The following is a 13,473-nucleotide window of genomic DNA, read 5'->3' as shown; positions in this document are numbered from 1 at the left end:
TGCTATCTTCTTGCCTAGCAGGCAAAGATTTACCTCCGTGGAAAGGATGATTCATTCCATTCGGATCGACATGAGAGTCCAACTACATTGCATTGCCAGAATCTGTGTTGTATATTTGAAAGAGGTTGACCTCCTTGCTTCTCATCGTACAATCCTCTTCCCGACGAGCCCTCCTTCTCCTCGGTCCGCAGAGACAAAATGTAGGGCTCGTGCCAACAGTTCATCACGGAAGAAGGGACTCACTAAGTCGGGATCACTAACTAATACTAATCTAATAGAAAATACTAGTATAATAGAAAAGAAAAGACCAAGATTTGCATTTATTTTACTCTCCCTCCTGAATGATAGTGACATACTTTGCAATAGTATTTCACAGAACATGGATGATTCTTGTATCCGACTATCTCTAGATTCACTTAACCTAATTCTTTGACAAGAACAGGAAATAGAGCAACACATTGGTCTGCCCTTCAAAGTTCACTATTCCAAAATTCAACTTCTTAAGAACAGATGAAAAGAGTGAGCAAAAAGAATCTTTTCCCGCATAAAAAGTTAGATTTTCATCATCCAAAATCCTATTCTAAATAAACAAACATGCACAATGTACAAAAGAAACCAGATCAAGTAAGAATCTTACGGAATGGTTTCATTCAGAGTTGTCTATTCGTAATTCTTACTATCATGAAAATTATTAGTTCAAACTACAAATCCTCGAGCACTTTAAGAAAGCATACACCCCTGAATTTCCAACCCCTTAAACGAAACCAGAATCGTGAAGGAAGGGAGGAAATTCGGGTGTTACAATATCTGCTTACCAGTCCATGTACATAAATGTTGATGAATAATTTCCAGACTTAGTGTACAGCAACCGATGATGATAGTCATGAAAATCAGAACTGCAAATACAAATAGAATCACACATCATAGGGCACACAGAAACTACAATAAAGGTGACTTGGCAGAATAAAATTCATTCTCACCCTCCGTATAACGGAATGAAGTTTGATGGGCTCCAAGGAAAGTGATAACCACAATGCGCCTCAACGGTCTCAAGAACTCTAAGGACCATCCACAACCATAAAGTAAACAAATGTGGACCTGTGATAGCTGGTCCGACAATTGTTGCAAAGCCGAGGAACAATATCTCAGCTGGATGAGCATATTCAGAAGTCAGTCCAAACGGTGTGGCATATCTGCATTTAAGAGTACAACAATCAAGACATTGAATGCCAAAAAAAAAATGCATATCCAATGCTAATGAGGTATACAATTCTGTCAAATCTCCAACTCACTCATGATGTACACTATGAACATGCTGATATAGCCACTTTGTATGCAGTATCCTGTGTCCCCAGTAAAACACAAAATCTTCAAGGATGAAATAAAAAACTATTTGAGGTACCACTTCTTTCCTGCAAATAAAAATGGCAGGTGTTTCTGAGGATTGCATGGCATGGACACACGACTTGAAAACACACATACATAAAACAGAATGAACATTAGAATAAACAAACTACAGTACATAAAGAACCTGAAGATACCAGGATGGCAGGGGAAGACTGCTTCGCATCCCCATAGCTCTGAAGACAGGATAAGATAAGAGCATCACTGGAAGATTGACACAAAAATGGTACAACAACAGCCGCGTTATGCATTTCTCCTGAGCTTCAGGAGGATTATTTTTTGCCTGAAATTAACCATAGCAAGAAGATGAGTAGATGATCAAAATGCTCTTGATTTTCAAATAGAAAAAAAACTAAACGCTACGTTAGGTAAGCTGAGGAAAAAATACATGAGTATGTTAATGTCATAGTAGTTGCACATAGACTACCTAAATTGATGACACTATAAGCTACAATTTCCTATTCACTTCTTTAAAAGTAAGCCACTTTCTTTTTCAACCATTTCGTTTCTAGTGGAAGTCAAAATAATAAATTTAGTACACAAGGGAATGAAAAATAAGAGTATTTGAGCTAATTCTTTCATGTCCTTATGCAAGTAGTACAACCACTATCTAAATATGGCTTCCATCACACAAGGACAATATATCTAGAAAAAAAAGCAGGGGAGTGGTAGGCACAATTAAACAATTTTCACCAAGGAATAATACTAAGGAGCAATCCTATGGTCCCCTGGGGCTTGGGGATCACCAAAACCATACCAACTCTTTAATACTTCATGAAAGAAGTTTGTACATATTTGTTCTTCAGTTCCTAGTTCCTACAGCTGTAGCATGTATTAAACAAGATCATCCGCGAGCACTTCTAGATCTAATGAACATTATAAATTTTCCACCTTGAAGTAATCATCGAAAAATATGAACAAGAGAAGTGCCCATGTAATATTTAGAAGTTACTCAACCAGTTAAACGTATTTCTTTGGAAAAGAAAGCTATTCAGAATCAATCACCCATGCATTTCAATACTACTTAAGCATTAATAAGAGGCTTTTGCAACCTGAATCTTGTACTTGCTAAGGTATCCAAGCCTCTCAAGGAATATAAAAGGGAGTCCTGATAAGAAGAAGACACTCTCATGAAGGATGAAACTTCCAATACAAGCCAACTGAAAATCGCTGAAATGGGTGACCAGATACTGCAATATCAGGAAAATGAGTCAAATATCAAAATTAAGGAAGAATGGTAAACAAAAATCCTATAAGACAAATAAAGCAAATGGAACTCCTAGAAACAAACAAAACAATGCAAAAAATTGGCAATTTGTCTTCTAAATAAAATGAAGCATGGTTAGCAATTATGCTACATTACCATAATTTTAGATTTGATCATCTCAGCCTTTTTCCAATCCACTTTCTCATTCTCATTCACCCACATTGCAAATATATGCAGCAATTAGGCTACATTACCATAATTTCGATTTCACCATCTCAGCCTTTTTCCAATCCACTTTCTCATTCTCATTTAACCACATTGTATGTATATGCAATCCCTAAATATTACACTAAAGCTCAAACAATCTTTTACAAACATAGACCTATTCTAGGAAAAAACTGTTTGCAAAAGACAGATGCCAATGTCTCAAGCTAAAATAAATCTAATAAGGCAGGAAAATCCTCAAAATCTGACTTTCTTCCACTAAACGGATGATCTTGCATGTATTACAGTGAATATAAAAGCAAAAACGATCGTATTAATACTATTCTTTGATTTCCGAAGCTAAAACAGAGATTTCAGTGGAATGTAAAACTACTCGCAACTAAAAACTGAATAGCAATCCAACATATAACCTCATAACATCGCATAAACAGATAATCGAAATTCCAATTGCGGCATACGAAGAAAAAGTTTATAACATTTCAGATTAATCAATATAATTGAAAAAGACTGAAAATCGCATCAAATGGTAGCTAAAAGAAGCGATTGCGTACGAAAAGGGAAGAGAGAGAGAGAGAGAGAGAGAGAGAGGGGGATGGAAACGACCTGCCATCCGGATTCAATGAGCGACGCCATCGGAGAGAAACAGCTATCTCTTGGAGAGAGTTGCGAGGAGAGAAAAAAATAGAGGAATGAAAAAAAAAAAAAGAAAAGTGTTTGAAGAAGAGATAGAGGGGCAAAACAACTGTCAAGTGGGATCGGGAATCTCTGTCAATTTTTACAGAGGAGAGAATATTTTTCTCCTTTTTATTTATTTTCTTTTTTCAATCCAAAGAGATTAAAAATTACCTGATGTCCCCTCATTTTTTCGCCTACTAGTAGAAGTTTGTGAATCTTTTTCTCAATTCATTAAAATTACTTTGGGAATATTTTTTCAATCCAAAGAGATTATATAGGAGCAAAACAAATGTCAACAGGGTTAATATTATTCACTCTCATTTTGCAGCTAATGTAAAATTAGTATAATTTTATGAAAATAAAAATTGGATTGAAGAATAAAAGAAAAACAAGTTGATGATAGAATTGAGTTGTTAAAATAAAAAGAGAGTAAAAATGTGTGGACAAGAAAAAAAGAATGAGTGGGACTATATATAAAAAAAAATTATTTAGACTAATTCTACTTTTACTCGATTTTCCTATAATAATTTCAATTATTAATTAATTATGAATAATCTGAACTTTAAGTTATATTTGCCAAGAGTACACCCTAATTAAAAAGTTAATTAATAAAACTAAAAAAGCAAAAAATAAACTTACCCACCCAAACCCCTCCTCTATCCCCTCTCTCTGCCCCTCCCTTTGCCACTATTAGTTACTTCCTGAAAATATGACAGCGGAAAATTGGGTTTTTAATTCTATCTTCTTAATCCATGAATAAACTACCCTCCAATATATACATCAAACTTAGGTGACTAAGAAAGGAAATAAGAATATCCCTGTGATACTATACATAATTAAGAGAATAAAATCATCTAATAATCCTAGGGAATATACAGAAATATATGTAGGAAATATTTACTTCTACACTCCCCCTCAAGTTAGGCTGTAGGGTCACAAACACCTAACTTGCATAGGATAGTATTGAAGGCTTCTGCTGAAACAGCCTTAGTGAGGATGTCTGCCAGTTGATCCTTTGATCTGATGAATAGTAGACTGATGATTTTTTTCTCCAGCTTCCCTTTGATGAAGTGTCAATCTATCTCGACATGCTTTGTACGATCATGTTGAACAGGGTTTTCAGATATGCTGATAGCTGCTTTGTACGATCACAGTATAAGTTGCATGCCTCTTGCTGTTGACAGTTTAACTTTTCCAATAGTTTCCTAATCCAGAGAACTTCTATAATCCCTTTCGCAATTCCTCTGCATTCTGCTTCAGCGCTAGACAGAGCTACCACCTTTTACTTCTTGCTCTTCCAAGTGACCAAATTACCACCTACAAGAGTAAAGTATCCTGATGTTGACCTTTAATCTTCCCGGTCGCCAGCCCAGTCTGCATCTGTATATGCTACAAGATCTAACTGTTGATTCCTTCTTAAGAGAATCCCCCTATTGGAAGTTCCTTTTAAGTATCTCAAGAGTCTCATTACAGCCTCCATGTGTTGTACATGAGGTCGATGCATAAATTTGCTCATGACACTTACAACATAGGCAATGTCTGGTCTGGTGTGAGATAAATATATGAGTTTTCCTACCAATCTTCGATACTGGTCTTGATCTTCCATCTCAGCTCCCTCAATGAATTGGAGGCCATAATTTGTCACTATAGGTGTCTCTGCAGGTTTGCAGTTAATCATTCCTACCTCAGCTAATAAATCAAGAATATACTTTCTCCGTTTGATGAAAATCCCTGTCTTAGATTTTAAAACTTCTATCCCAAGGAAGTATTTTAAGTTCCCCAAGTCTTTCATCTCAAACTCCAAGAAAAGCCGGCCTTTTAAATCATCAATCTCCTTCGTATCATCCCCTGTAATTACCATATCATCGACATAAATAACAAGACATGTGATAAGACCATTTCTCTTCTTGAGAAAGAGTATGGTCAGAGTTACTCTGTCTGTACCCAAATTTTCTCATGGCTCCAGTAAATCTTCCAAACCATGCTCTAGGAGATTGTTTCAATTCATATAGAGCTTTCCAGAGTCTACATCCTTCCCCTTGATTGTATTCATGTAAGCAACTCGGAGGATTGTGCGTGTAGACTTCTTCCTCAATATTCCCATGTAAGAAGGCATTCTTCACATCGAACTGGTATAGAGGCCAATCTTTGTTGGCTACAATGGAGAAGAGAACCCGGTAGTATCAATTTTAGCAATTGGGGAGAAGGTTTCAGAGTAGTCTACTCCATAGGTTTGGGTGTATCCCTTTGTAACAAGCCGAGCTTTGTATCTTTCAATGGTTCCATCTGCATGATACTTTATTGAAAAAACCCACTTGCATCCTACTATTCTTTTCCCCTTTAGTAGCATGCATCGTTCCTAAGTCTCATTTTTTTTAAGAGCTATGATTTCTTCTTCCATGGCTTTCTTCCACTTTGGGTCACGAAGAGCATCATCAGTATTTTTCGGTAGATTGCCTGAGTAGACAGAAGCATTGAAGGCAACTGCTGTCTAAGATAGATGTTCTTGGTTCTCTTGATAAATTGGGTATCGAGATCTTTGAGATTCGAATTCAGGATCATATCTCCTTAGAGGGATACCTCGTGTACTCCTTGGAGGCAACTCATATCTCCTGGGAACATCATCACTAGGCGTCACGTCATTATTAGTATCAGTAACAGTAGAGTTAGGGATTACCTCCTGTTCAGCAGGATACTTAGGGACAGCAGTGGAATGAGTAGGTGGCGGTAATGTAGTTTCAGTGACAGTGACTGTGGTGTCATCTACTTGCTCTTTTGGGTCTCGACCATTTGCCAAAGGATAGATTAACCAGCTTAGATTCTCACTAGTACTTTCCCCCTGAAATCGAGGCTGGGTAAAAATGTAGGAGTGTTCAAAGAAGTCACAGTCCATAGTTGTGTACAGTTTATTGTGAATAGGATCAAAGCACCGATAACCCTTTTGGCAACACCATACCTAAGAAAAACACACTTAGTAGCCCAAGGTTCCAATTTAGTTCTATCCCATTTTGGGAGATGAACATAAACCACGCAGCCAAAGATACGGGGAGGAAGAGAGTGGGAGAAGGGAATAGGATAAAAATACCAAAGGTAGCAAGGGGGTTTGGAACTGCATAGATTTAGTGGGCAGGCGATTAGTGAGGTAATTAGCAGTGGAAATGGCCTTAGGCCAGTATGAGACCAGGACATGAGACTCAAACATAAGGGCACGGGATATATCAAGTAAGGTTCGGTTTTTTCTTTCAGCAACCCCATTTTGTTGTGGGGTGTCAGGGCAAGTGGTTTGATCAAGAAGTTAAATTTTAACGGTAACGTGTTTTATCGCGTGCCGTTTCTTTTTTGTTTTAACAATAATATAATAATTACTTAATTAATTAATTAATTTTAGCAAAAAATTAATAATAAAATTATGGGAAGGGGGAAGGTGGCCAGTTGTGTGGAGCATGGGAGGAGTCTTGTAACTCCTCTCATAATTGTGTATTATGGCACAATTATGATCATTGTTTTAATTTCCTATTAATCTTTAAGCATCATTTCAATTCCTCACCATTCTAAACCTTCAAGTGAACACAAACAATTCAAAAAAATTCTCTTCCTTTGCTCTTTGTTTCGGCTCACTTCAAGAAAGAATAAAAAAAAATTGTTGTTCCATCCAATATTTTGATCAAAGGGGTAAGTTTAATTGAATTGTTAATTATAGATTTTATATACTAGATGTCTAAGATGAATTATATTTTATGTATGATGATATCATATGACTTTTAGGAGGATTGAGTATATTTTAAATTTTCTCTAGTAATCCTTTAATAAACTTCAATTGTTAAAAGGATTAAGTTATGTCTCTTTTATAAAAAAAACAACCTTTCTTGATTAATATTCTTTAACGAAGTTTAAATTTGTTATAAGAATTAAGTTTATATTGATATTTAAATAAATCTCTTTTATGGTTTGCATTTCTCTAACAAAATTTCATTTTGTTAGATGAAATTTAATGGTATAAATCAAGTAATGTAGTTATCCAAGAGTTTATAAATCCTTTAGCAAAATTTGATTTGTTTGAAGGATTGTGTTTATATATATATATATATATATATATATATATATATATATATATATATATATATATATATATATATATATATATGTATATATATATATATATATGTATATATATATATATATATATATATATATATATATATATATATATATATATATATATATATATATATATATATATATATGTATGTATGTATGTATGTATATATATATATATATATATATATATATATATATATATATATATATATATATATATATATATATATATATGTATATATATATATATATACATATATATATATATATATATATATATATATATATGTATATATATATATATATATATGTATATATATATATATATATGTATATATATATATATATATGTATATATGTATATATATATATATATATGTATATATATATATATATATATATATATATATATATATATATATATATATATATATATGTATATATATGTATATATATATATATATATATATATATATATATGTATATATATATATATATATATATATATATATATATATATATATATATATATATATATATATATATATGTATATATATATATATATGTATATATATGTATATATATATATATATGTATATATATATATATATATATATATATATATATATATATATATATATATATATATATATATATATATATATATATATATGTATATATATATATATATATATATGTATATATATATATATATGTATATATATATATATATATATATATATATATATATATATGTATATATATATATATATATGTATATATATATATATATGTATATATATATATATATGTATATATATATATATATATATGTATATATATATATATATATGTATATATATATATATATGTATATATACATATATATATATATATATATATATATATATATATATATATATATATATATATATATATATATATATATGTCTTGATTTAAAAGGGGTGAATTGGCTTTATGATTCTCTACAAAATTTTAATTTGTAAAGAGAATTAAGTATTTAATTCAATTATCATAATTTATGAAATTTTAAGCTTCTTGAAGGATTTTGTGGATGGGCATGTTTCTTTTTATTTGATGACGTATAAGCTTTGTTGATGGGGTTTTGTGTATTAATATATGTGTGGAAATGTCAAGTGTTGTGTGATAGAAAGATTGGTCTTGTTGTTCTATCTTATTAGTTGTGAATGTGGTCTTGTTAGATTTATGTTGGTCATGAGAGTTAAATGGTTAATAATTTGAATAATATATATAAAATAATATATATATATATATATATATATATATATATATATATATATATATATATTTCGGGCAGCAGCAATTTCTGCCTCGGTAATGGTGCCGATCCGGAAACGTTAGTTGTGTTCCGTTGTTTAATGTAAGATGCGTTAAAAACTCATTAAACGCTTAAAATAATTAAAAATAAATATTAGATGTTGGAAATTATGAAATTTGGTACTCAAGGTATTTGACGTGTTCTGGACGTAGTGGCGAAGTCGGATTTTCTATTTGAGTTTTCTAAACTGTCCGAATTGTCCGTTTAAGTTTCTGGTTAAAATTTACAATTTGGAACTATTGGGAATTTGATGAAAACATTTAAAATTATCAAGTCTTAGTAATGTCTTAGTAGTATGGAGTGGATTAAATATGCAAACACGTTCTAATACTTGATCGTTTTGTGTGTTGTTATTTAGGACCTCGATTCATAAGATGGCGAAATTTCTAACGTGATTAAACATCGTTTGGTTGTGCAGCGCTTAAAGGTACACGCTTAGACCATACTGTTTATGTGGTTGTGCAAGTAGTGTTGTTTCATTTCTAATCGAGGCATTGTAAATCACATAAGGATTAGACATCTCAAATAATTTGAATGAAGTTACTTAGAAGTTGAGGATTTATGTGTTTGTCACCCAAAGAGGTTAACGTTTTGGTTTGTATTATGTTACCCAAAGGGGTTAACGTTTTGGTTTGGAGTATTTCAATTATTGTTCCTATGGCAGTTTTGGATCATTACGGTCACCATGGGGGTATGCATACTTTATCTCTGACGACCCGCACAGGACGGGCAACGTCTTAGGTCGGTGGTTGCCTTGGGATTAGCTCTCCCAAGCGTATTCCTCCAAAAAGGATTTTGATTTATACTTGAACGACCCGAACAGGACGGGCTACGTTACAAGTTGAAATTATCTAATAATAAATGTATTAGAGCCTATGCATGCTAGGATAAACACATTGCTTGTATTCAACCTGGTTGACATTTGTATGAAATCTCTGACGTGTATTGGATTGTTTCTTTGGAACCTATTGCGTGTTGTCATACGACGACTAGTAGGTTGATTGCAGGTGGGGACTGGAGTGAGGTCTCGACTTAGAACCCGTAATCATCAAGACTATGCTTTTGTCTTTTGTATTAGACTATGAGTCGAAAGAAACTCCGAACTTTTGTAACAAGAGACAGTGTTGTTTTCTTTTCGCTTTCGCTTATTTTAATTAGTTTATCTAGAGGCCTTTAGGCTCTCGAGTTGTACGTAAGAACTTCCGCTGACTTATTTCTTTCACGTTGGTATTGTTCTCTGTTTTAATTTTATTTCTTTATTGACGGAACGTTGACGATCCTAGAGGAGAGTTTCCTCTAGAGTCCAAAGAGTGGACCGAAGTTCATATTTTCATATGAATTTCCGAGTCACTTAACCTGGGCCGTTACAATTTATGAGAGAGACTGGGAATTAACAAGCAATTTTTAACACTAAGAGACGAGGAAATATCAGCTGGCCCTGCTTGATGAACTGGGATAGTCGCTTCATTTGTAGTTTGAACATGTGTACGGGGAGTGGAATGTATGGAGGATAAATCATGTGGGTCAAAGGTCATAGTATCTATAGCACCACAGTAAAAAAATCATTTGGAATGGGAGGTGTGACTTATGAGACTAAATTTTGTAATTGGGTTTTGTTTTGTTTGGTTTGGGCCAGGTAAATCTTGAGTAGGGTTACACATATTATGGGAAGGCTGGGTATTTAAGGAGTAGTGAGTAGGGTTGCAAGTATCCCTTTCCCTTCCTCTTTCCCTGTGATATGCAGCCGTTTCTCTCTTCTTTTTTCTTTTGCTTGCTACCAGTTCAGTAATGGCTGCCTCCTCCTCTTTTTCAATGTCCATACCTGAATGTGATGATGTGATCTAACCGAGGTGATCTGTAGTAGCTAGGTTGGCCTTGCAGCCGGTCCGGTACGCCGGTGCCTTGGTGGCGGCCTTCCTCTTTTGTAGGTCATCCAACCAATCGAGGTACCCCACTAGCTTGAAACAACCTTCCTTGGTATGTCGTGACCCTCCACAGTGCCTACATTGGAGTTTTTGCCGGTCGTCACTTTCACGGTTGCAGGGGAAGTTTTTGTTTTTTATTGCTAGACCTGATCCAATCTTCGTCTGTCAATTTCCTTCCATAACATATTGAGTTTTCCAAAGTATGTTTTAATGGTGTTGTTTCCTTGCTCTAGAGTGGCAGCCGTTGAACTCAGATCGTAGATTTGAAGTTCATCTCGGCCACTATTTAAGAGATTTTCAATCCCTTGCCATAAGTCTCGAGCAATGTTATAATCAATGAACTGGTTAACGATTTTAGCATCAATGTTCTCAATAATCCATGAAATAACAATGGAATCGTGTGGGGCCCATTGTGGGTACTCTGGGTCAGTTATTTTGGAAGGTTCATTGGTTATGTGCTCAATTTGCCACGACTATTAATGGCGATTTGCATTAATCGGTTCCATTTGGTGTAGTTGTTGTAATATAATTTTTCAGATAGTTGGATTGTGGATAAATTCTCTGTGGGGTTGTTTGGTTTATTGAATTTCTGGAACATTTGAAACATTTGTTCCATTTGTTCCATGGTAAATAGTTGATTTTGTGTTGTTTCATTGACTGGTTCATGATGAGTATAATGAACGGTTTATCGGAGTTTTCCCGGATCTGAACCGTTCGGCTCTGATACCATGAAAATATGACAGCGGAAAATTGAGTTTTTAATTTTGTCTTCTTAATCCATGAATAACCAACCCTCCAATATATACATCAAACTTAGGTGACTAAGAAAGGAAATAAGAATATCCCTATGATACTATGCATAATTAAGAGAATAAAATCATCTAATAATCCTAGGGAATATACAGAAATATATGTAGGAAATATTTATTTCTACACCGCCACCCACTCTTCTTGTTCATGTACTTCTCCTCTCTCTCCCTTCCAATCTAAGCGACCATTAAAGATTATTACATCATGTAAGAAAAAATGCAAAGGCAGAATACACAGCATGTCAAAGTAAGAAATGAACAAGTTGGACATTAGATGAAAATCAGTAGATCGAATAAATATATAAATGGAACGTATAAAAAAATAAATCTCTACATAAAATTAGAAAATAGAATGTGAGACTATATTGTCAAAAAGAACAGTTAGAAATTCGAAGTAATTGAGAAAATATTTTCTATCTCCTTTTTAATCATAATGTTTTAAGAAAAAAAAATAATATTATCTTTGTGACTCTTACTCCGCAAATTACAAAATGAATGAAGTCTAGTAAAAAGATAAGGAAAAATTGTTTCTAAAAATGTCAGCCTTTAGCCCGTCTGCAGATAAAGGGTTAACCAACGTTTATTCTACAAAGGTTTAATCTTTTGCCCCTATTTGTAACGAGAAAGCCAAATGACCTGTGACCTGTTATACAGGTTACCTTTGACTTATTTTACTTTTTTAAACTTATAAAATGCCAAAAAAAAAGAAAGAAAAAAGAAACCTTAATTATCCAGCCCTCTACCAAACAATCACCACCTACTCTACCCCATCCACCATCCAGCTCCTCTATTAAATTCTGATGTTTTTGATGATGTGTTTAAAATGCCCACCAAGAATAATAGTTTTTCAGGTGGTAGTAATGGTGGGGGGAGGGGCATAGTCGAGGCAGTTCTAAGGAAGGTTGTAGCACCGTTTGAGACTATTAGGAATCATTTAATGTTTTGAAGTAGTGGACACATTCTCGTGCAGAAGTGTTTAAGGATAGTGGTAATGGAGGTGTTGCACAGTGTTGATGGTGAAGTTGACGGGAGACAGTGGCGGAACTTAGTTAAGGGCGGGTAAGGGCTTTGCCCTCCTGAGATTTTTGGCAAATTTTTTTTTATATATAACTGTCATTTGTATTCTTTTTTTTATGATTTTAGTCCAACAAATAAAAGCAACATAACTAAAGGAAGAGAATAATTGAAACAAAAAAAAAATCTTATAAGTAACAATGGCTTATCAAATTAGAAATGAAAGTATCATATTTTAACAACTGAAAAAAACGAAAAAAAAGAAGAAAATGATTGGGAGAAATCGACAAAATTAAGAAATAATTCTACTATCTACAATTGAATAATAAAGGTTTGTTTTATATTTTTAATTAATTAAATTTTCTTATTTATATTTAATAATTAGTTTGAATAATTGAAGACTTGAATCAATAAAAACTCATACAATAAAATAATCTGTTATGAACATAGTAAAGACAAGACTTCATAACAAAATGGACAACGATTTTCTTGTTAATAGTTTAGTAACATAAATTTAGAGACAAATAGCAAAGACATACAGTGTCAATGAAATTATAAACAATTTTAAAGTACTAAAAGAGCGTCGAGCTTTACTTTGATTCAGAATGTACGTTATAATTTTTGGTTTTATTAATTGGCTATATTTTAGTTGAATTCAATTTTTTTGTTAACCCCGCCCCCCTGACATTTTGTTCAAGTTTCGTCACTGAGTCGGGAGAGAAAAGTTGAAAGGAGGTTCAAAATATAGTTCATA

At 33.2% G+C, this 13,473-nt stretch overlaps 1 protein-coding gene across 1 annotated transcript in view; it reads right to left on the bottom strand.

Moving 5' to 3' along the window:
- Positions 1-3,592, bottom strand: part of LOC130814075 (methylsterol monooxygenase 2-2) — a 9,622-nt gene extending 6,030 nt beyond the window's left edge. The window contains exons 1-6 of the mRNA XM_057680073.1: positions 3,440-3,592; positions 2,457-2,594; positions 1,542-1,687; positions 1,293-1,412; positions 981-1,193; positions 816-896 (exon numbers count right to left, since the gene is read on the bottom strand). Of these exons, the coding sequence (XP_057536056.1) occupies positions 816-896; positions 981-1,193; positions 1,293-1,412; positions 1,542-1,687; positions 2,457-2,594; positions 3,440-3,469 (728 nt within the window). The 5' untranslated portion in view covers positions 3,470-3,592. The remainder of the gene's footprint in view (positions 1-815; positions 897-980; positions 1,194-1,292; positions 1,413-1,541; positions 1,688-2,456; positions 2,595-3,439) is intronic.
- Positions 3,593-13,473: the final 9,881 nt, after the last annotated feature.

The sequence above is a fragment of the Amaranthus tricolor genome, chromosome 5, assembly GCF_026212465.1.
Source record: "Amaranthus tricolor cultivar Red isolate AtriRed21 chromosome 5, ASM2621246v1, whole genome shotgun sequence".
NCBI classification, from domain to species: Eukaryota; Viridiplantae; Streptophyta; class Magnoliopsida; order Caryophyllales; family Amaranthaceae; genus Amaranthus; species Amaranthus tricolor.
The sequence above is the reverse complement of the archived record's forward strand: the minus strand, read 5'-3'. Positions and strand labels throughout refer to the sequence as shown.